The 26,025-nt window shown below is 36.4% G+C and overlaps 1 protein-coding gene across 1 annotated transcript; it reads left to right on the plus strand.

The window, feature by feature from the left end:
- The first annotated feature begins 12,322 nt into the window (after positions 1-12,322).
- Positions 12,323-25,547, plus strand: LOC109006876. The gene is made up of 8 exons (XM_035683907.1): positions 12,323-12,473; positions 12,583-12,680; positions 20,211-20,546; positions 20,659-20,752; positions 22,541-22,662; positions 22,764-22,913; positions 24,468-24,566; positions 25,117-25,547. Exons 3-8 carry the CDS (start codon positions 20,226-20,228, stop codon positions 25,159-25,161), a joined length of 831 nt encoding a protein of 276 aa, XP_035539800.1. The 5' UTR covers positions 12,323-12,473; positions 12,583-12,680; positions 20,211-20,225; the 3' UTR covers positions 25,162-25,547.
- Positions 25,548-26,025: the final 478 nt, after the last annotated feature.

Here is a 26,025-nt window from a genome sequence, read left to right on the forward strand (position 1 = left end):
CAATTCAGGGTTTCGGATTGAACCCCTAAATCAATTTAGGGGTTCAATCCGAAACCCTAAATTGAGGGGGTTTCAATTGAAACCCCTAAATTGATTTAGGGGTTTCAATTGAAACCCCTAAATTGAAAATTAAGGGGTTTCAATGGAAACCCCTAACTCAATTTAGGGTTTCGGATTGAACCCCTAAATTTGAAGCACAAATTTCGGATTGGAACCCTAAATTGATTTAGGGTTCCAATCTACAAACAAAAACAAACACACAAGTACAAAGAAACAGACGAATCAAACACACAAACAAAATTCTCCACAGCACACAAATTCACAAATTTCTCATCCTCCATCTCCGATTCAACCCAACCTTCCTCCAATCTCCAATCCAAAACAAAAAAAAAAAAAAGAATGGGTTTCGGATTTCTTACCTTTGAGAGGCGGCGAAATCCCAGTGAGAGACGGAGACGGAGAAGTGGCAGCGGTGGTGCTGCTCGTGCGAGACAGAGATTCTACTGAGAGAGAGAGAGGCTTGTGGATGCGAGTGCGAGACTGAGTCAGAGAGAGTGAGTGTGAGAGATCGGCGAGAGACTCAGAGACAGAGAGTGAGAGAGGAGAGAGTTCGAGAAGGAGAATGCAGAAATGAGAAATGGGAAGCAGACGCGGGGAAGGGGGGGACCTTAACTAATAGTGAAACGGCGCCGTTTCACTAGAAAGTGAAACGGCGCCGTTTCACTATTAGTTGAGGGGCGGCACTTACCAGACGGACCTAAGTGAAAAGGCACCGTTTTGTCTATAACAAAACGGCGCCGTTTCACTCTACTTATTTGTTTTTTTTATATATATATATATATAATTTTAATTATATTTTATATATATATATATAACTCAAGCGGGGCGGGGGAAAAGCGGGGCGGGGCCTCGCCCCATCCGCCCCCCGCCTCCGCATCTTCCATGGGGTGCGGGCGGGGCCCCCCGCACCCCGCTTTAGCGGGCCGGATCCCCCGCCCCGCATGTGCGGGGGCGGGGCGAACAGGGCGGGTCAGCGGGGAACGGGGCCCCGCTGCCCACCCCTAGGTCAAACCAAGTTAGGGACACCAAAACCTTACATTTCTCCTGCCCAAAGCTCGCTTCCCACCACTCCCAAACTTGATGTTCTTTCCATCACGCGACGTATTTCTCTCCCTCAATTCCCCGCTTCCTATCAAGAAGGGTGGTCTCTCTCAAGTAGGGTTATGCAAAAATTTAACAATCTGACTCTAACTCTATTAAAATTTTGACAAAACGAAGTCAGAGTTAAATTTTTTTTTTTTGCATTCAAAGTTGAAGTCGAAGTCGGATTTGCTGTATGACCAACTCCGACTCTACCAACTCTAAATTGACCTCTAACTTCGACTTCGACTTTAACAAAAATATCTATTATTTATATATTGATCATATATATACTCTCATATAAAAAGTCTTAAACTTATATAGTTAAATTCAAGAATATTAACATACTAATAATCAATGAGATAATTATTAAAGAAGAGAAGTGCTACGGATCAACTACTGTTCATGGTTGATCTGTAGCACACCTTACCTGTCATCTTCTTCTTCCTTTTTTTTTTTTTCATCAAAACTCAGTTTGAATGCCGCTCTCCATTCCACACCACTCCAAAATTCAAAACTAATGCTTCGAAAGTTTCACTCTCTAAGCCATTTAGTTTCAAGTAAGGAAAACTCTAACAAAAAATATCAAACTAAGGAAAACAAACAAACAATGCGATAAACTTTCATCAAATCGATGAGAACTCATATTCTCTCAAGGCATAGGGATATATATATTAGATAACTACTCCGAAATGATCCAATTGTTGCAAATACGACCTTCAGACGAAACAATGGAAACGAAAAAATAAAAAATAAAAAATCAAGTTTTGTTCCTAACAGAGTAAAAAAGTTGTAAGCCCACAATCAAAAACGAAAAAAAAAAACCAAGAAAACCCTAGCATACAAAATAAGTAGAAATGAAGGCTTTTCTTGGGGGTCTTCTTCGGCGTAGCGACCTTTCTTCAAATCCCAAGCAATCCAACCCACGGTGAATTGAAGCCCAGCCTTGATAGACTTTGAGATCAACTTCTTCCTGTCTTCACCTCTTCTGCCTTTTGGTGGCCCTACTGAGCCAACCTGCCTCTTCCTCCAAAGCCACAGCAACTCGGTGGCCCTACTGAGCCAGCCTTATCTTCATTTTCTTCCTCAGGTGAAGAACAAGAAGAGGATCCAAGCCTTAGAGAAGAAGCTGAGGACAAAGCTTTGTATTATGGGTTGAGAGAAAATATTAAGAAAAGCTTCAGACTTGCAGATCCTAAGCTTTTGGTGGTGAAAGGACGAATAGGGAGAAAGGGAAACGTGCTTCATAGGAAAAAAAAAAAAAAAAGACACGTAAGGTGTGTAGTGTACTCCAGTAAACAATGGGCTGATGCTAAAAATTTCTCATACAGATATTAACGTAGATGAAACTTGACTAGCTAATAGTGAGTCATGTACCAGCTTATATTTGAGTTGTTGGTTATGTTTCCTATTTATAATTTATTCAGGAATGAATGATTCGATGATGGACATTGCCATTAGATCACGATGGCTCATGGATGCTCTTACTTGTTAGTTGTTAATTTAGGCCTTGTGTGTTAATTTGGATATTGGCTAGATAGTTGAACCATCATTTTATTTTTTTAGTTGATTTAAGAGTTTGAGATTCTAATATAAAATTATGAATGAAAATATATCAAGAACAGCCTAAAGGATCTACTGTATATTTTTAATTTTTATATTTATTTTTCATGTTTGCATAGCATATTTTAAGTTATATTTTTGGTTTTTTCATATCTAAAATCTTTTTTCTTTTTTGATAATGTTTTTAGTAAACTTGAAAGGCCACAAAAAACAATCAATTTTACATAAAAGTAATCTCTAAAAATGGGCCAAGTATGAAAAAAAAATGCCCAAATCCAATTCCGATCCAATAAATCGGAGTGATCAGATCGAAGCCTATGTAAGTCGAAGTTGAAGTCGGATTTTGTTATTTTTTTTTTCTTCATTTTGATTTCCGACTTTATTGAAGGGGCTATTTAGGTTGCAAATTGTTATGTTTTAAGTGTTGATTTGAATTGAAATTTCTTGAAAAATGTCACGAGGATACGAACATATATGTAATTATGAAGGAGCACCAATTAATCAACAGATTTTGTGTTTACGTATTTTGTATTTTTTTTCATTCTCAGTTAGAAATGGGATATGTACTTTTTTGGGGTTGCATCTTGATTATGTATTTTGCTTTTCTCACTTCAAACCTCCATTTTTTTTTAAAAAAATAAGAAAAATAAAAATTGGAGATGATGATGTTTGTACCTTATGTCCTGAGATAAATACTTTAGTGATCATAAAATGATTGCACAAAAATAAATTTACAAATTGACACGGTTTGATGTGGTACGTCATATTATAAATTTACTTTTATTGTAAAGTAGATCTAACGGATTACATGAAACCATATATATCAGTTTGTGAATTTATTTTTATATAATCCATTTGTGGTTAAAAAACTTCTCGTGTCTTGATTATAAACTTATTATATGAAGTTGCAACATACATGCGTTTTTGTAGCTTGTATCTTAAATATTAAATGATGAGTAATGCTATACATCATACTATCATCTCACTAAATAGTATGTGACACATCCATCACCATTAGATGATAAAGAAGCATATAATAAATGATCATTTAATGGTGATAAATGTGTCACATCTTACTTTAGTGAGATAAAAGTAGAATGATAGTATGATGCAAAGAATTTTTCTTAATTTAATGAATATCACATGCATTAAAATAATAAAGAATGAAATCTCTATTTTATATTAAAAAAAACAAAAGAAATTAGAAAAACTCATTTTCACTTTTTTTTTTTAATCTCAAAAGCAGAGTGGTTTTATTAAATGAAATAATCAATCGTTATAATACTTTTCCTTCAAAACTAATTGAATAACTTGCATAGGTCCATCCTCAACCCACACCCTTTCACCTGAAATGGAAATAGCAAGTTTTGCTAGCATATGAGAAAATGCCTCTCTAAAAGTAAAACAAACGCTCCAGTTGTGTCTTTCTGCAAGTATATATATTGCGAACATCCTCAATTACAATACCAAAATCTGCATGGATTTCCTCTAGGTTGTTTGTAGCGGTTGCCACCACCTTTGAGTCACCTTCTAAAACATCACTTGGCAGTCCCAGTTCTTGACACAGAGCTCTTGCCCTTCTAAGTGCACATGCTTCAACTATTATAGGTTTCATTGAGTGATTAATATTTTGACAAAGAGAGGCCATGAGTTCAACTTCATTATTTTTTATGACAACCTCAATTCCCCGTTGTTATTTCTATTGTCCACTATAGCATCCCAATTTGCCTTGTACATCATCTCAGTTGGTTTCTTCCAAGTGGCATGTTCTCCCCCTGATCCTCCTGAGTGATTTCCTTTCTTATTGTTTCTTTGTGTTAGAATAAATTCTTCTAAACTTTGTTTTGCTGACCGGGACAGATCCCTTGGATGTTCAAACATGTTTTCAAACAAAAGGGAATTTCTTCTAAACCAGATCCTCCTCATTGTATGAGCCACCAATTCAATATCTTCTCTATGTAATATGTCATTTAATTTATTCCATAGCTCCAAGAAAGGTACCTCCATACTAGACCATTTTTTAATTGGACTATTTGTTTCGGTCCAAACATCATTTGATGCAGGGCAACTCCATAATTCATGAATTATAGATTTTGTTTCCCTCTCAAAAATTGGGCACAAATCTATTCCTGTTATCTTTTTTTTAAAAAAGATTTTCTCTGGTTGGAAGTATATCATGTGCTGCCTTCCATAAAAATTATTTCACTGCATTTTGCACTGTTAGCCTCCAAATCGACTCCCATTCACTTTCTTTTTCTGACAAGTCAGAAGATTTCCCCTTCCTTGCTCGCATTCTAGAATGTTGTAGGTGATAAGCACTTTTAACTGTTAAAAAACTCTATGTTTGTTGGTCATCAAATTAATATGTCATCTGCATTCAAACTACTCAATGGGATTCTTTTAACCATAGCTGTCTCTTCTTTGTAGAATACTTCATTCACCAGGTCCTCCTTCCACTGACCACACCCCTTTATCAGCTCACTAATTCTGGAGTCACTGTTTAGGATTCTAACAGGTGATTGAACTCTATAAGAAGTTGGTGTTGGCAACCACTTATCTTTCCAGATTTTTATTTGGTTGCCATTCCCAACTCTCCACGCCATACCTGCTTTAACTAGATCTAGATATGAGTATAACCTTCTCCGAATTAATGAAGGCATTGATCCCAGCTTTGCTTCTAGCAGTTCCTTATGCTTATAATACTTCTCCCTCAAAATGATTACAACCATAGAATTAGGATTCTTCATCAACCTCCAGTACTATTTTGCCAATCATGCCAAATTAAAATTTTCTAGGTCTCTAAATCTTAATCCTCATATTTTCTTTGTTTCACCCATCTTTGTCCAACTTCTCCATATAATCTTCTTTTCACTATTTTTTTACCCCACTAGAATCTCAGAAGCATAGAATAAGTTTCAGTACACGATCTCTATGGAAGCTTGAACATACTCATTGAATAAGTGGGAAGTGCTTGCTATCATTACTTCTTTTCCTGCTTAAGAGAGGAAGGTATTTTTCTAACTTTTAATTCTCTTCCAAACTTTCTCTTTTAATAGTCTAAGAGTGTACAACTTTGAATTACCTACCATAGATGGTAAACAAGTATTTTTCATAGCTACCACAAACTAATATTCCCGCCACTTGCAAAATTTGTTCTCTAACATTCATTGCAGAATTTGAGCTAAAAGATATGGTGGTTTTTTGCTTGTTTAGAAGCTGCTCCAATGCCATCTCATACTTGTTCAAGATCCCTTGTATCTTTGTCCATTCACTGGTTGTTGCCCTTCCAAATATAACACAACCATCTGCAAACAATAGATAGTTTTTGCTAGTTCTACATCTTGTAACTGCAACCCCTTTTGTCTCTCACTGTTTTTTAGAAGCTTCAATTAAAGAGTTCAACCCTTAAGCACAAAGGATAAATAAATATGGAGATATGGGATCCCCTTGCCTTATACCTCTTGTAGGCTTAATGGTCTTCCTAGGTTGTCCATTAATGAGAACCAAGTATGTTATTGAGTTAACACACTCCATAATGAGTGAAACCCACCTATTTTCAAATTCAAGCTTTTTCATAATTTCTTCTAAGAATCTCCACTCAATTATATCGTATGCCTTCGACATATCCAATTTGAGTGTCATGCTTCCTTCTTTGCTTTTCTTTACCAATACACAGAGAATTACATACCATGCATTTAAAATTTCTCTTATTCTCTCTCTTTAACTTTATGGAGCACTCCTACTAATAAAAATAATCTCTTTATGCTTTATTATTTATTAAACTTTATGAGTATTTTTACTTTTTATTGTATTTTTATAACTTGTAATGATATTTTTAAGATTTAGAATATAATTATATATATAATTTATTCATATAATAACTATCCCGAAACGGTACACCGAAACGTACCGATACCAAAATATTCCGTTCTAATACCTCAACTGAAATGATCATTGAAACGTAATTCAAAACTTTGCTCCAAATCCATCAAGGCCTGGGGAATTTAGCGGTGATGTCTGCTGCAATGCTGCCTCCACCTCTTCAGGTGTGAATTCCCTTTGTGGATCCATATTCATTTCAGTGGTCACTTTTTGCTCTATAGGGGCAAGGCAATCTGCTATGGCCTTTTGTGATGAGTTTGAGGAGCTGAACAAGTTTTGGAAGTACTGATTAAAAGCTACTTCAATCCCTCCCTACTCAATCATTGTTCTTCCTTGTAGATCTCTAACTTGCTTGATCCAATTCTTTTTTCTCTTTGACTAGCACAAGCATGAAATACTTTGTATTTTTATTACCAAGCTAATACCAATTCCTTTTAGCTCTTTGTTTCCAGTTGATATTTTCCTGCTTAAGAAGAATACCAGCTTGATCTTGTAAGGCTTTGATGGTGGCAACATTGTAGGGGCCCTCATTCAACTGTTCTTGCTTGAGGTTTTTGGTAATCACACCAATATCACTCTCATTTGATCTTACTTTCTGCAGGTCGCACTTGGATAAAGCCCCCTACACGCCTGGAGTTTGTTTTGCACTCTTTTGAAAAGTTTATGTACAACAACATTTCTTTCTCAAGTTTCATTTATAACAATCTCACTTCCTCTTCCAATTCTCATTTAGCTTCATACCTGAAAGTACTCTTCTTTTTTCTCTTTACCACACTCTCTTCATTCAGTGTTAAAGATAGTGGCTTATGACCAGAACATCTGGCAGTTAAGACTATCTCTATATTTCCAAATAGTTTTGACCATTTTATGTTAGCCACACCCCTGTCTAATCTCTCTTTAGTAAAAGTTTCATCCTCATGCCTATTGTTCCACGTGAACTTCTCACTGTTCCATCCCACATCAACCAGGTTGTTTGCCTCAAGAGCATTTCTGAAATCTTCCATTTGACCTTCAAGCCTTTGTCTTCCACCACTTGTCTCAGCTTGGAAGGTAATTTCATTTTCACTAGAATTTGTCTAAGAAGTATGTTTGCATGCCTGAATCTATTGGAAAAGAAAAAATCTATTCATCATTATTTTTCTCATCATCCCATGATGTGTCATTAAATGATAGGTTCAGAAATAAAATATAATAAATAGTCTTTAATCATTTAATGACACATCATGAGATGATGAGAAAAAAGATGATTAGTAGCATTACTCATTGAAAAATAATTGGTAATAATATGGGTAATGGTGTTGCTCCTATGAGTTGCACATGTATTGCTATATATATATATATTGCTTCCAATAGTTGTAAAAGGCATCCATTGCTAGGGTTGTTAAAGTATAAAAATCGATTAATTATGTTATTTGAATGGAAAAATTGGGCAATATTTCCTCGAGCTCAAGAGAAATTCTATATGGAAGCTTTACACCACACACTTCCACCTAATCAATATTTGATTTGTCATTTTATCTTAATGTTAAATATGTGTATTTAAATAAAAAGACAAAAATGACAAATCATATATTGATTAAGTGGATGTGTATGGTGTAAGGATTCCATATACCATTTCTCTGTTTTCAATTGTTACTTATTTAGTCTGTACTATATTATAAAATAGGAAAAATATCATTTACCATCAACACTTTTGTTTTGTTGTTGAACAATGGAAGCACAATCCTAGTGTGAGGGGATTTTCCCCCACTTCACAAGCCCACTGGGCTTTGACCAAATATCCAGCCCCACGATCCATACTTGCCCCTAGAGTAAGTCACCTATAAGGAAAAGTAAACGATCAAGGCTAATGGGTCGGATAGGCCTAACATCGCTTGGCCACGCTCTGCTCATGGCGACTTGTACAGGGCAAAACGAAAAAGATGGAGAACCCTTGATCCTCTAACATAGGGACATTGACAGACCACCAAAGGTAAAGCAAATCGGGAAACCACGTCGTATGGCACCACTACCCGAGCTACACGTCATATCAATGATGCCGTCGTAGAGGCACAATGCATTAAAGGAGTCTGACAGAAGGAACAGTAAAAGGACACAGACTCCATGGGACAGACACAATCTGTCCTCCCCTAAACTCCTGGTATAAATAGCAACCTCCAGGTATGAGAAACCTCTCTATGATCCCTAGACTCTCTCACTTATTTACAAACTTCCAAGAAACTTTATTGACTTTGGCATCGGAGATTCCTTGGGCCCAATGCCTCCCTTTCCTAGCTACTTCCTTCTCTATTTCTGCAAGCCCAGTTCTGAAGACCTGAGCTGCTGGAATCCAGCCTAAAGGCGTATGAAACACGACGTTAACACCTAGCATATACATATCTATAACTTATGCTCATAATTAAGGTTGTGCATAAAAAACTTGGGCTTGATCAGTTCGAAATACCCAACATGGGCCCCCCAACTAAAGTAGGGTTCATCAGATCAATCCCAATCTTGATTTATTACAAACAATTATCGGTTGAATCTGATGACCCGATGAATTATCACTCCCAGAGAACTTCTCCTCAAACCCTAACAGCTGTTCATTGTCGCCATTCACCACCTTGAACCATTTTCTCGAGATACTGAGGAACTAGGATCATGCAGTGCCAGTGAACAAGCAGGTAGTGAGTTCGGATGCAAAGAATTAACAATGTTGACTGCAGCTTGCTATAACTGCCGACTTGAGATCAAATGCTAGAAGAGGGGGTAGCAGAAGACTTTTCAAGGGAAGAACTTAACTCAGCGATATATAAATCTAACTTAGAGAACTTCCCATGACCCAAACACCACCTTGAACCACTTTCTCAAAACCCTCCGATATGGATATCTCCTTTAAGGTTTCAAAGATCAGTACGAGGTTCCACCCAAAGCCTTTGCTTCCTCCCAAGGTGAAGGTCATCGATGATCTCAAAGGAAATTTAATAGATCATGAAATAGATCTCAAAGAAAATGAAATAGATCATAAGTTTCATCACCAGTGAGACATCCGACAAGTGCTAGAGGGAGAAGCGACGATCAATGGCGACGATCTATAGTGGGCCATGACCACCCTCGGCTTTGAGGACTACGTGGAGCCCCTCAAGGTGTACCTGCAAAGGGAGGGTGGGTTTGGGAGGGGCAGAATAGGAGGAAGAGGAAGAGGAGGGACGAACCATGTGAGAGAGATAGAGTTTGCAGAGGGGAAAGAGAGGGGCGTAGGTCTGCAAATGAAATTATGAAGGTGAATGATCGAATATGATCGAAAGCAAGAAGACAAGAAATTCTTTATTACATAAGACATGCACATCTTTATATTTTTGTGTTTGAATTTGCAAGGTATATTACTTTTTTTGCGATTGAAGTTTATTATATATCGGGAATCAAGCATGTGCCTTAAACGTGCCCCCAAACTAGTGTTATATAATGATTGAGTATAAAAACAATCATGTCATTATTATTTTATAACTATATAATAAAATAATATATTTTTTAATTTAAATACATTAAAATAAAAGAAAAGGTAAAAAAAGATAGATTTTATTAAAAAGTTGTGCCAAAGTTATTGGTTGTCCCTTTATCATTTCTAATAAATGTTAACGGACTTTAAATGTTTAGATAAAGATGGTAAAAAAAATTTCATGATCTTAAAATTTGTCTATAACATGGTGTATAACTATAATATAATCTTAATGGTTTGTATTTGTTAAACTTTAAGAGTCGTATCAAGTCAAACTCGAGTTATATAAGAGTCAACTTTAACTTATGGCTTATTTGAGATTGCGGTAGGAGTCTTAAAAAGTATTTAAATAGTCTTAAAAGCCATTTAAGAGAAAAATTAGGTGGTTTGAGTGTTACATATTAAAGCACTTTTAATTTCAAATAAGTTAAAAAGTACATTTGAGGAAAAATATCATTTGTGCTTTTCCAGATAATGCGTAACTTTCAAACTTAAGGATATGGTCATAATCTTTAAAAATTTGAATAATCGTCATTTCTACTTTAGAAATTACTTTTTTAATTTGTTTCCAAACAAACCTAATGTGTTTCAAATTGCTTTAAACATATAGTTACCAAACAGTAAATAATTTTTTAATAATAGAACTTATTAATTTAAGTTATAAACTATAAGTCCTAAAGCTATAAGTTATATTTTTCACCACAATTCTAAACATATACTTAATCTATTTAATCAAATGGTCCAAATAACTAAAAACTAATCTTGTATTTTCTTCCAAAAAAAAAAAAAAATCTTGTATTTAGTGGAGCTCACATTAGCTTCATGGTCCATTTGATATTATTATTCCCGACTAATCTCTCAATACGAGAATTCGTTATGTTTTGTAGTTAAAATGATCTCAACCTATCTCAAACCAATCATTGATATGACCCACTATTTTTTCAAATTCTCATAAAAAGTTAAACTCATCTCAATCTATTTCATACATTCAAACACATTTCAATGAGACCCACTACTTTTAATAGATCAGCTCAGATAATTTGAGATCACCTCAGCATCTAAATACAACCTTAATATCCACAAGACTTGAATAATCATGTTGATCTTGAAATTAGGGGTGGGTAGCAAGGGCCCGTCCCCTGCTACCCTGCCCCAGTCTGCCCTACCCCGCATGGAAAACCCCTAGTAGGAGTGGGGGGTGGGCTGACGCCAGCGGGACCCTGCCTCGCACCCAGCTCTGCACCCCCCATATTTAATAAAAAATTATATTTTTAATATTTATATAAGTAATTTATATAAATATATGGTATATAGATATATACAATTTGTTAAAAACTTGAAATTGAATTCAAGTTAATGGATTGCCTTGGCCTTCTAGGCCAACCTTTATATAGGAGGCCAATGTAATACAATAGTCATACTTAAGTAATATGAGATTTACGCAATCTAAAATACAACTCTAATGATTTTATATTTTTTTTAATGTATAAATTTTAATTTATAATTTAAATTATATTATAATTTGGGTCTAAAAAAAATTTTAGACCCCAAAAGAATTTATAGACCCAATAAGTCATTTGGTTGAGCGGGGGGCTGTTTCAACCCCACCCCTCAGTACTGGGGCGAGATTGGAAACCCTCTTCCCGCATGGTGCGAGGAGGGGTTGCCCCCGCACCGTGTGGTGCGGGTAGCACCCCTGCTTGAAATGATCCAACGAAATTATTATGTGAGGTTTCTAAGGGCTCGTCTGGACACTTAGATTATCTCATAATTCTGTTAATAGTAACGAAATGGTTTATAAATAGTAGTGAAATAGTTTGAGTTAAGATATTTTATTAGATTTTCGAAAATGAGAGAAAAAATTTGAATAAAAATATTATAAATTTAAAAAATTATATGAATATAATTTTTTAATATTACTTTTGTTATGAAATTTGAAAAAGTTGTATTATTTTTTGTATTTTATTTTTAAATTTGTAAAAATTATAATAATGAGATAAAAAAATTGAAAATTTGTAATTAAAAAATATTTTATATTTAAGTGATATTTGAAAAAAAAATTTTGAAAATTTTGAAAAACTCATCATCTCATCTCATTACCAAAACATTCCCTAACTCTTGATCCTTAATTTTTTTTTCCCTTTCTTTTTTAAATGTCATTTTTTATTTTTAAATAATTAATAATAATAATTATGATGAAAGATGGAAGGAAGCAAGCTGGTTGAGCTAGACTGTTACTAATACTGTAGAAGCGTAAAAAAGACCGACCGGTCGTTTGGCTTACTCACCTTCCAAAACCGCCCTACTTTCCTCTAAGAACTCACCCAAAACCCCAATTGTCCCCTAGATACTCTACTATTTCTCTAAAAAATTCCCTGAAACGTTTCAGATTTTTGAAGAAATTTCCCAGGTAGGAAGTTCTAGACGTTTGTTTATTTTCAAAGAATTTGTATCCGTTTGTTTTTAGCCGGCTATTGATACTCATTTGGATTTTGTTAATGTGGGAATTGGGGAATAAGATTTACTGCTGGGATCAGCGAATTCTTTTTTCTTTCTGGTCCACCGATCGAAAAGCCGTCGACCCACTGCACTCCCCGTCCCCCGGCCTGCCAATCCTGTATGTATACGCTTTGTTTTATGTTGGTTTCCTTTTTCCTTCTCATTATATTTGGTTACTATTGTTTTTCTTAGGTGCTTCTCCTTTTTCCTTTCCCATTTCTTAAGAATCCTGTAAATTTTGATCGCTGGACTCTTTGGCAACTAAATTAATTTTCGTTCTTTGACTCTGTATCTGTATGTGTGTAATAGTGTATTTGGCGTAGAACTCAATGTTCCTAAACCATTTTCCAGGCCCTAATGAAGTTCTTACATTTACCTTCATTGAGATCATATTTGTTTTCTTTCACCAGTTAATGCCCTAATTGATTTCTCAAAAAATTTCCAGAAACCTTTCTGATTTTCGAAGAGTTATCAATTAAATTTCTGATCGTTTTTTCATATATATATTTTCTAATAATTTGTCTCCGGTTAGTTTTAGCTGTCTATTGAAGTGATAGGTATTGGATTTTGGTAATGGAAGCTATCAGTGCTGATATTCTGTCATTTCTTTCTTTTTTTCGTGAGCCAAACAAAGCTTTAGTGTTTGGAATGATCAAGGGAGGGAATGAATTTTTCTTTGATTCATTCTTATAGCAACATAATAGATTTTTCATGATTTTCAATTTTTCATGTAATGCATCAACATCGTTGAATAATCAAGAGAAAAATAGTCATAATAATACTACCATATTTAATAATTTGTCTATTAGTTGGTATTTAAAGGGAGTCTTCCTTATTTTGAGCAAATATGTGAATATTTGTTGTTTTCAGGAAGTGATAAACTTACTTCAAAATACTAGATAAATGATGCTTGAGATAACAAAGATCTCTGGCAGTGACATTGTTTCCCACAGTGGCATTTTGGAAGTTTCATATCTGTCAATAGGCAATCCATTTTGCATACGGTCTATAAATGTAAATCAAACTTTGTTTTCTTTTTCTTAGCAGAAATAATTGGAAAATGGCTTTGGAAAATATTAGCCATGGAATTTTCTTTTTTGATAAGTAAACAATTGTATTAAATAATGATAGACATAGCCCAAGTACACAAGAAGATATACAAAGGTATGCTCTATCTATGTGGAATCAATAGAGACAAGGAAGTAATGCAAATCGAGGCCATTAAAGTCTATAACTATGGCCCATGTACATAAAGTTCTAATAAAAAAAGCTCTTAGTTCCTCTATTGAACGCTCCTCATCTTTGAACGTCCGTGCATTGTTCTCTCGCCACAAACACCATGGAATACAGATAAGGACCATTTTCCACACCGCTTTGATTTGTCGAATTAAATTTATCCAGCTGGCCAAAAGTGCATCCACCGTAGCGGGCATGACCTAAGCTAAGTCTAATTTGCTGAACACTTCATTCCATAATACTCTAGCAATCTCGCAGTATAGTAAGAGATGATCCACAGTCTCACTAGATTTCTTACACCCGTGCTATGATCACCCTGCGTTTCCTCAAGTTATCTGTTGTCAGGATCTTACCCAAGGAAGCTGTCCACGTGAAAAATGCCGCTTTGAGAGACGCCTTATGTCACCAAATCCTTTTCCATGGAAACTGATTATTTGGCAAGTATGAGAGAGCCTTATAGAAGGAGCGAACCGAGAATGTACCTCTGCTTGTGGGTATCCACCACAACATATCAGCTCTCTGGTTGCTCGGTTTTGTGGAATACAATAGACTAAAGAAATCCTCAAAGCTGACCACTTCCCAATCTTGGACCGTCCTACTGAAATTGATGTTCCATTGAACTTGCTCCCTTGATATTGGCATGAGATCAACAACTGAAGCTTCTTTTCACATGCAATCCGGTAAATAGAGGGGAATAGCTCCTTTAGAGCACCATTTCCACACCATAAGTTGCTCCAGAATTTAATCCTAGAGTCCTCCCCTAGAACGAATCTTGTGTTTCGAGTAAAAAACCCCCATCCTCGCCTGATATGCTTCCATATTCCCACTCCGTGAGCCCCACTCACCTCTCTTACACCAAACCCCAAAAAAAAAAAAAAAAAAACCTCCATATTTGCACTCAATCACCGACTTCTATAAGGCTTCCGGTTCTAGATTATATCTCCACATCCATTTTTCAAGTAATGCCGGATTAAGAATTCTCAAATTTCTAATACCTAACCCACCAGAGGAGATTGAGGAACATAACTTGTCCCAACTAGGGGTGTTAGCCGGTCGGTCTGGACCAGAGAAACCGACCGAAATAGAGGACCGAAGTTGGTCCAATCCGCCAATCCGGTCCCCGTTTAGGGGTTTCCCACCCCGGACTGAACCGAATTAAAAAAAAATTATTTTATATATATTATTTATATAATAATTGTATAATTCATTAGGTAATTTTCATCTAACCTATCACCATTAAAAATATAAAATTTTAAATATGTTATTAACAAATTAATATTCTATCAATTAACTAATGTATAATATCAATCAACTAATTATATAGTAATTATATAAGTTAATAATGTAATTTTCATTTAATTTATTATCATTGACTATATAAAATATTTTTTTATTAAGTTAGTTACATAATCTATATTAATAATTTACTTAATTTTAATTTAGTATTTTAAATAACTTTTTATTATTATTTTATTTTAAAAATAAAAAAATAATTGGACCGGACAGAACGGAACGGACCGGTCCCTAGGGATGTTTGGTCTGGTCCAGTCCGGGGAAAATGACGGACCGTCACCCCCTGGACCGGACCAGACTAAATTGCACCCCTAGTCCCAACCAACTAGATGGAATTTGAATTCATTTCTCACTCCACTCCACAAGAAATCACGCTGAAATTTCTCAATCCGGTATGCCACACCTGTTGGAATAGGGAATAAAGATGAAATAAGTTGGCAAATTAGACAGCGTACTCTTAATTAAGGTGATTCTGCCACCTCTTGACAAATACAGTCTCTTCTAGCCTGCCAATCTCCTTTCTATCTTCTCGATCACTGTGTCCCATAATGGAATAGCTCTTGAGACAACCCCCAATGGAAGGCCAAGGTAGTTCATGGGAAGAGAAGCAACCTTACATCCTAGTGTGCTAGCCAATTGCCTTATGTTGTTGACCCTTCCAACTGGTACCATCTCTGATTTGCCAAAGTTCATTTTCAAACCGGATGCTACTTCAAAACAGAGAAGAAGAGCCTTCAAGGCCCAAACTTGATTTTGGTTTGTCTCGCAAAAGATTAACGTATCATCTGCGACCAACAAATGAGAAATATTAGTAGTACCTCTATTGGGGTCACCAATCGGGAAGCCAGCCATAAAACCATTATTAACCAGTGCCGAGATCATTCTGCTAATGTAACACCCTAATGGAAGGCCCAAACCACATAGCCTATACTCCAAAATGACTAGTCAATGATACAATTGGAGCTCCATTGGAATCTTATAAAGAGCAAGAACTTCTCCTTCCCAAGCAATGTGGGATCCCATACACCACCTATCCTTATCTATATCATATGGGGTATCACAGCTAAGCGCCTCCATTACAATGACAAAGAGAAGTGGGGACAAAGGGTCTCTTTGCCTTAAATCTCGGGTGCTTTTGAAAAAGCCAACTAGGTTGCTGTTGACCAACACTGAGAATATTGCCGTTGATATACACTATATGATCCACCAGTGACCACCTCCATTTCTCCCCAAATCTACACCTCCCAAGTAGGTATAGTAAGAAGTCCCAATTAACGTGGTCGTAGGCCTTCTTCATATCTAACTTGCAAAGGATCCCAATAGTGCCATCTTTTAATCTACTATCCAGACGCTCATTGGCAATGAGAACCGCATCTAAGATTTGTCTGCCCCTTACAAATGCATTTTGGGATTTTGTAATAATCTTCTCCAAAACCTCCCCAAGGCGATTTGCAAGAAAATATCTTATAAACCTCATTCATAAGGTTAATAGGCCGAAACTTCTTTACCTCCGAAGCCCCGACCTTCTTAGGTATCAAAGCAATAAAAGTAGCGTTAAGGCTTTTTCAAATTTTCCAATCAAGAATAGTTCTTGGAACACCTTCATTAGATCCTCCTCCATTACTTCCCAGCATGTTTTTGAAAGAAGCCCATACAAAAGCCGTCAAGACCGGGTGCCTTGTCTTTGACCATTCTCCTCACCACATCATGAACCTCTGCCTCCTCAAAAGGCCTCTCCAACTAAGATACATCATGCGGCCCAATAGATTCAAAACTGAGGCCATCAAGCTTCGGTCTCCACCCCTCTTGTTCTGTAAGCAATTGTTCAAAAAAATCCTCAACATGCTCTCGAATCACTTGACCCTCTGTACATTCCACACCATCAATTTTCAGCATCTCAATGGTATTGGTTTGCCTAAGAGAGTTAACAATTCTATGGAAAAACTTCATGCTTCGATCCCCTTCTGTCAACCACAATGCTCTTGATTTTCGACACCATGAAATCTCCTCTAGTAGGATAACCCTCTCTAAATCTGCAACCAATTTGTCTTCCGGGATAACTCTTTCGGGGAGAGGACCAGATCCTCTTGTATCCTCTCTAATTCTTGAATCTCCTTCAACTTGATTTTCTTATGTTCCCTTATGTCACCGAAAGATTGAGTATTCCAAAGCTTTAACTCTTTTTTTAGAGCTTTTAGCTTGCTTGCAAAGATGGAGCTAAGGGTACCCGTGTATCTGATATGAAGACCACCATTGCCCGACCCTGTCCACGAAGCCTTCAGTTTTCAGCCACATATTTTTAAACTTGAAGTATCCACATCCTCGTTGGATACTTCCACAATCTAGCAAAATTGGAAAATGATCCGAACAGAGACGGGGCAGTCTCTTTTGACATACATCCGACTAATGACTTTCTCATTTTGGTGATATAAAAAATCTATCCAGTCTAGTCCATGTCTAGTTATTAGGCCACGTGAAAGTACCCCCCATGAGAGGAAGATCCACTAGGTTCAAGTCAAATATACACTCAGAGGAGTCCATCATTGCCGGTTGTAGTCTACTATCTCCCGAACATTCAATTGGAAATCTTACGACATTAAAGTCGCCACCTATATATCATGGAATGTCCCACCAACTGTGTATTCCAGCTAATTCTTCCTATAATGCTCTTCGGGTACTGTCTGAATTTGGCCCATAAATACCTGCAAAAACCCATAAGAAGTTGTCTTCCACACTCTTAAAGGAACATGCCACTGTAAACTCTCCTATGAATTCCTCCATTTTCTCCACCACCATGCTATCCCACATCACCAATACATCTCTTGATGCCCCATTCGATGCTAGGTACACCCAATCCATGTGCGCGCAGCTCCAAATACTTCGCACAATTCTTCTAGAAATAAATCTCAGCTTTGTCTCCTACAAGCATAGTATGTCCGCCTTCCACTCACGAAGCAAGTTTTTTATTTGGAGACGCTTATTGGCCTTGTTAAGCCCTCAAACATTCCAAGACACAATTTTAGGCTTCATAAGGGGAATACCTGCCCCTTCCCTTTGGATCTATCCCAGCTGGAACTGCCCTCATAATTCAACGACCATGTTAGCCTCTTCAACTCCCTCTGTCTTTTAGATCCGGATTTCTTGAGCTGAACATGCCCCACTTCTATGGCTATAAGCAAAGCCATAAATTGTTCCTCAAAGCCTTCACAATACATTCCCACTCAATGTTGAATTTCCTTCACCTTGTGTAGAACCTAGTCCAAAACATTATACTTGTCTGGTAACATGTAATTCAGAGGTATAGGCTCCCCTGCTCTGAGATCCATGGGCAGCTCCCTCGCCTCCTCCTCAAAAATATTTCTGCCCTCCCAGACAGACTCACTATGCACCGATACGAACCTTTGTGATGGCCCTTTAGCAGAGAGGGAAAGATCGTCACTTCCAGATAGGAGGGAATCTTCAGAGTGGATATTCGAATGCTCATCCTTCTCAAGATCCTCATTTGGTTGTTTTTGTGCTTAGCCATGGAAAATGCCTAGGATACTATCAAATTTACTCCAAGAGCCTTAGGAATTGACATGCAGCCTAGGTGGATGATATGAAATCAATTACATGACTTAACGTTGAAGTGGCACCAACTACATAACTGCCACATCAATGTTTATGATTGAAACTTATATGTCCTACATCTTCTTATGCTACACCAACCAAATGGAGTATCAAAATTTTGAGATTTTCAATCAGATATTTTTATCAACAAATGGTTGAACATATTTGCGGTTCTTGATGATTGTTAACAAGTTAGAGATTAAAAGAAAACGAGTAACAAAGGTCATATAAGGTAGTTTATGATTTCCGCTGACAATTTAGGTTGGTCATACAATGTCTCTACTTCTACACTATGCTAATATTCAAGCACCAACAATCTAGCAGGGAATAAATCACTTGACCTAATTTTGGACATTGAATGGAGATTCTGGACGTTGAACGGAGATGTGCATTTTAATATTCCTTGGGAAATCTCTCTCTCTCTCTCTCTCTCTCTCTCTCTCTCTGTGCAATTCCTCATTTTGATAAGTGATAAGGGTAGGTGGTGTATGAGATCCCACATTGCTTGGAAATGATAAGTTCTTGCTCTTTATAATGTTCCAATGTGGCTCCAATTGTATTATTGACTAGTCCTTTTGGAGTATAAGCCATGTGACTTAGGCCTTCTATTGGGGCGTTACTCTCTCTCTCTCTCTCTCTCTCTCTCTCACACACACACACACACACACACACACACACATTGTAACACCATGGATAAGTGTTACATTGGGTGGATAAATTATGATAGTTAAGTCGCACGGACCCATGGTGGGCCACCCTCGACCAGCCCTTGGTGGCTAGCACACCATAGGGTGGCCCTTTGGTTAACCACCTGATTGTGGGTAGGTGACATTGGCCACCCCCGTCGGCTACCCATGATCTGTTCCTTTGTTCTTTTGCTTTTTTGTTTTTGTTTTTAATTTAAATAATATATTTTTCGTAAATTTTTTTCTCACAAATTATTTTTTCAAACATTTTCAAGGTGAGACCCACAACTTTCACAAAAATCTACACAACTTCATTTCTTATTTATTCATAAAAAACTTCCCAACTTTTTTACATCCAAACATCACCTTAGTAGGCGGAACTAGAAATAAGTGGTTCCGAGTTTCAATTGTAACATTGACTAGTTTACTTGGACTTTAAGTACATATTTTAGTAACAATTTCTTGGGTTCATAACACACACACACACACACACACACACACACTTATCACCATTGTTGTCTACAAACAGTTTCACCTCAAGCGTGGACAGAAGATTGTGCATCTACGATTACATGTCATTTATTAGTGCATCAAACTATCAGAGTCCCCTTAAATCTCATCTGAATCTTGATCAACAAGCCTTTAGTTATGTGATGGTATGATTTCTCAAGAAAATATTTCTAAACAAGCAACTGATTGGACAGATCATTAGCTGTGTTGGTTGCCAAAAAACATCACACCCAAAGAAGAAAATAATATGTAGGTTATGATATTATTGGGTACATGATTTTTAGTAATGAATTCTTTTGTCTTCCCATTTATAGTTTCAGCTTGAAGAAATGTTGATGGGTCATACAGATGGTCTATCAGAACTGAGGTCACCTGAGCATCAACTACTTAGCGATCCTGAGTCCGAGTTAGACGATGGTGATTCCATAGATTGTCCTGAGAAAATACTATTCTCAGCCTCCTTTGAAGAGCTTGCAAGCAATAGCATTAAGTATGACACCGTAATATGGCTTTCTATCTCACTGTTGCTAGTTTTAGCTTGGGGAGTGGGCATCATTATGCTTCTATATCTGCCCATTAAGAGATATGTGCTTCAGAAGGATATTTCCTCACGAAAACTGTATGTTACTCCTAGCGAGATAGTATACAAGGTAAACAAATTTGTTTGAACGGTTCTTTTGTTCTTTTTAAAAAGAAGAAGCATTGTAGAGGTAATTTTTCATGAAGCTTTGTATATATAATTTTTCATCTTTCTCTATGAAGGTCTCAAGGCCTTCGTTTATACCCTTTTGGGGCACTGCATTAATTGAGAAGCATGTACCGCTTTCCATGGTGATTGATATAATTATTGAACAAGGTACCAATGCAACCCTTTTCATATTTGTGTTGTGATTACTAAGTAATTGTTTTATGTCACATTCATATTGTATTCTTCCTGGTTATTATTGCTTTCATGGCCATGTAAACCGTAAGGGTCCACAGTTATTATCAGCTTAGCTATAATCAAAATAATAAATGTGGCTGTAGCTGAATTCATGTGTTAATAGTCTATGTGCATATCTCTTAAGATTGACTTAGGACATATCCCATTGGATTTGCACAAGATTATATGTAACAATTTTAGTGGAAGAAAGCTAGGAAAAGGTGTTTGAACTGTGTTCAAAACGAGTTGAACAGAATTCGTCAGAGAAGTTTTGAGTTTATACAGAATACATCATGCAATGATCATGAAAAGTATTGGTGAAACAGTGAATCGGGCAGAATGTTATGTTGGAAGTGGTATTCTAGATCACAAGTTTCCTGATGTGAAATGAATGGTTTTTGTTAATTTCTATCAATTCCTTATTGTAGAAGTCATTATTAAGTTTCTCTAATTGAAATTCAGCTGTAGTATTGAATTCTAGACAATATAAAGACGTGTTTTGGACCACAGTATCATTACCGTCTCGAATAGAACAACTTTAAAAAATATTTTCACGTTTTCTGGTGGATTCTAGATTATTTAGGGGTTAAACTGGGTAATCCTTTATCCTCACACCTTCTAAAATGGTTAGTTGGTATCAGAATAAGGCTTTGCCAGATGAGATGACTAAGAATGGGGTTGAAGAAAGAAATCCTATTGATGTTATTTGGTGGGAGGGAGGGAAGCCATTGTGGATGGAAATTAAGGAACATAGGTGGAGGATGACTCAGATTTGCAAGATTTTGGCCAAACTTGCCATTGGTTTAGGTCAACTCATTATACTTTGAGTTTGAGGTGTCGCTCATGACCAGCCTGCTGACAAAAATCCCCGTGACCACCTATTCCTCCCACTCTTGAGAGACATGAGACTGTCGCCCTTTGATGGATCTAATTTGAAATAAAGGACACTCGAAAAGGAAGATGTTTGAATTGTGCTCTGAATTCATTTGAACAAAATGTCCTCTAGAAGTTCTGAGCTCGGATAGAATACAATGTGGAAAGATCATGTTAAGCACAATTCACACTGTGGTTTGAGCAGAATGTTCCATTGGAAATGGCTTTTGACTGCAATTGCAAAAAGTATGAATGACAACTAGGGTTGTGTTTTATATGGCTTGTTTCCTTATTTTAAAGAATAAATTAATAAGAATTCTTATGTGAGAGAAAGGTTTTGGGTTAGTTTTTTATATGGTTTGTAGTTTTCTCTATTAAGAGTTAAATAGGGTGTTGAGTTGTAGCATATAAAGGTTTGTTTTGGATCTCATATGTATCATTAGCTGTCATGAATAACGTTTCGTTAGAAAGTGTTTCTCTTTGTTTGGCAGATTCCAGATTTTCTATAATTTAATTGTTTATTCTTACACCTGATGCATCGAAGATGGCTAAAAGGAGTGGTTGGTCCCATTCTTGAGTTAGCATGAAGACTTTCTGTTTTTGCATGTTAGCCTTCACTCCCCTCTCCCAAACCTGAACACCACCATCACAGAAAAGAAAAAAGGGAATGGTAGGGCAGGAATTTAAGTGAGAAGAACATATTTAGTAACTTGTCCTTCTTCGTCTTTCAATTTCGTTCATGGGTATCCATTAGCCTCTTGATCATATGAACTTATCCGACTTTGATTCGATGTTCTTTTGGGTGTGCTTAAAAGGACTTACAGTGTTTTTATGTCCTGTTCTCAATAGGTTGCTTACAATCAGTGTATGGAATCCATACCTTCAGAGTTGAAAGTATAGCTCATGGAAAAGCTGCACCTGTAGATGAACTACAGGTTCAAGGGGTTTCTAACCCTGGACTTCTGAGAAAGGTAATTTAATCTTCTTTTCTCATACCTTCCTAGTTTCACATTATCATCAAAAGGAGGCAATTAATGGATGGAATAACTTAAACGAGTTGCATGTATTGCAGGTCATCATAACAGAAGCCTCAAAGATTATACAAGATGTTGGTAGAAGTTGGAGGCCTACAGCTCTATCTGCTGAAGGAGAAAGCATGGGTCGTATGGGATCCTTGACTGAGGGGCCAGCTGTTTTGAGATCACCATTAAAAAACTGGAAGGTAATGATAACAAATTGTTACCGAGACTCTAAAACTTTTAGATCCTGACAAGAATATTTGTAACAGCATAGATGTGCCTTTTTTTGGGTCAGTTTATAATCAAACCACAAACTGAGCCGGTTTAAATTTGTTGAAATGACCATGCAAGCCATGCAGGCAGGGAGCCTTCTAGGGTCTCATCGAAAAGCTTGGTGTCTATTCCTTCCCTCCACCCACAATGCCGGTTGGAGGATCATATATCATGGTCCATCTCCAAAATATTAGTTTGCTATTTGGGAGATGGGTACAGAACACTTGTTAGGCTCTTTATGGTAAAGTCTCTAGTATTCAGAGCTTGAGGGTCTAAGAAGATGTTCTTTATCCAATATTAGGGTTGTAACTATATTTTCCCTTCTTCTGATAGTGACGTCTATAAAACTGGTTTCAAATCACATTTCTATTCTAGAAATTTAGCATCGCAGGATTTGTTATTCTACACTATATGAACCCATTGAGGTGTTCGTTCTTTACCAGCTTGTTAGAATATGTTTGAGTTCTTTGCTTCCCGTTTGGATTCCTTAGCTCTAGTATGTCTGCTAATTGGGATGTCTGGTGTCCCCCAAACATCTCTCTGACTTCTGAGACTTGTCAGAAGCCTGGATGGTAACAAATAGGGATTGATTGGTTTGAGTTTGTTCAGAATTAACTATCTGAACTGGAGAAGGTTAGCTTCAAACCAGAAAAGCTATAATGGGCAGGGGGTTGTGGTGGATACATGCGAAGAAGACAATTTAAGGCTTTTGGAAAGTTTGTTTCTGGGCTGGTTTTATATAAATGTGGAATCTCTAAGGTTTTTGAAGCCTGATTGAGCCCACAAGTACGGATCCCATTTTCAACTATGTTTGTGGTTGCTAAATCTCTATGATTGTTATTTTTGTTATATTATTATTGTTGTTGTTGTTGGGTGTGTTCTTGATAAACGAATAAACGGATTACCGTTTTCATTGCGCATATATTAGCTTACATTGAGTAATGCATACAATCATGAGTTGTGTAAACGCCGCGCACTCTTTTTGAAAAAGAGTGGAGTCCACCATTAAAACATTAATTTTTTCATGTAGGTCTTATATTTACTTATGAGTATTGCTACATGCAGTCGTGAAGTGCGTAAGCGCCGCACAATTCATTTGAAAAAGAGTGGGGTCCATTATTAAAAAAATTAGTTTTTTAATAATGGACTCCACTCTTTTTTAAAACGATTGCGCAGCACTTGCGTATTCCACGACTGCAAATATGATTTCTCTTTACTTATTTCAGAAAGAGTGTGCAGTGCTTGCGTACTCTATGATTGCAAATATCATTTCTCTTTTTATAACTATTAATAAAAATAAATGTAGGAGCATTTAAATGCATGTCTTATTAGGGGCACACTAATAATGCTTGTTTGTGGTTTTTGTTGTTATTTATCTATTGTAATTTCTGTGCCATAAATTCTTATGTCGTATTTATTATCTTCTATCAGCTGATTGTTTGGAATTAATGTTGATTAGTATTATTAAAATTGTACTAATGCAGATGATAAGTTCACCGCGCCATGCTACAATAGAGCGCAGAAGCATAGCAACTGGGGAAGCGCTGCTAAACAAACTGGAAGAAGTCAATAAATCAGTAAAGGTGAATAACTTTTCTAGTTGTTTAGGGAGGAAGTGCATACAAATGAATTTTATATTTTTTGCCATAGGAGTGAAGTCCCTATGAAATTCCTGAAATCCGCAAAGATTTCCTTTGAGAAAGAAAACCTCCAATCCTATTTTCTTCCAGTGCTGTCTGTCCCCAACAAAAATGAACTTGTACTTCCGTTGTCATTTAGGATGGTGACCATTTTAGATTTTGAAACTCAGACAACTTTATTGGATATTTAAAGAAATAACAAATAGATTCTTATCGAAGGGATAATCCATGATGGAGCCCCACCCCACCTACAGGCAGTGCTATCATATAGTATATATATTTTGAATTCCATACCAAAGGAAATGCCGTTCCTCCTATTTCATTCTGTTTTTAAGTTTAAACACTTCCATGTTTTCGGATGGAGAAGCTATGCCTCTAATTTCTTGCTTATCATCTATTGTTTTTTATGAAATTGATGCTTCGATTGTTTTTTTGACTGCCTTCATTTATGTAAAAATTGAAGATAATGATCTTTTGGTAACTTTATGACCAGAAAATTGAGTTGCTCATTGAGAAGTCCTCCCCCGAAAGCAGCTGAATTGGTGTCAAGTTTTGTCCTTATTTTGCCGTCCCAACTTTCGGCAATCAGCAAACTGGAGAGGACTTTGATCTTGTTACTTTGTCTATACGACAAGCATAGGAGAAATGGTGGTCAATTATAATCACCTTGTCATCTATCCAATTCCAATTGCCTCGTTACTTTTCATATGTATAGAATTAAGGTTGGAAATCTATGAATGGTTTTGTTTTGTCCCTCAGCCCTTATAGCTTCCTATTTATCAGCTCCTGAGTCATTTTTATTTCGAATGCTCGAATCAGCTGAGAAATCCAAGAGGGTACGTTGCTGTAATGAATTGAACTGTGGATTCAAGGATTTCATTAAATTTTGGAATCGGCCCTACATGCCAAAACTTGGCTTATTTACTTCCTTGAGAGAAAATACTCTTTTTTTTTTTTTAATATATATATATATATATATATATATATATTGACAAGGTGTCTGAAATTATTTACCCCAACTGTTCTCTTGACATACAAATATTAGAAGAGTTAATGCTATTTACAAGCCTGGTATATAATAGACCCCTTATTAGGATCTATTATATCATATTCATAAAAGTGGTAAATATGAATAAATTATATATATATATAAGCTGATGTAGCATGGTTTCACAAAAGTGGTGTGCTTGTTGTATTAAGGCCTCGTTTGGATTCGAAGATGGGTTGAGATGAGTTGAGATGAGTTTTAAACAGTAGTGAGATGAGTTGAGATGAGTTGAGATGATTTATGAATAGTAGTGAGATGAGTTGAGATAAAGGCTATAAGTTGTTGTAATTTATTTATGAATTGATATGGTTTTAACTTTATATTAAATGTTTTTTATAAATTATTGATAAAGAA

Source organism: Juglans regia, chromosome 12 (genome assembly GCF_001411555.2).
Source record: "Juglans regia cultivar Chandler chromosome 12, Walnut 2.0, whole genome shotgun sequence".
Taxonomy (NCBI): Eukaryota; Viridiplantae; Streptophyta; class Magnoliopsida; order Fagales; family Juglandaceae; genus Juglans; species Juglans regia.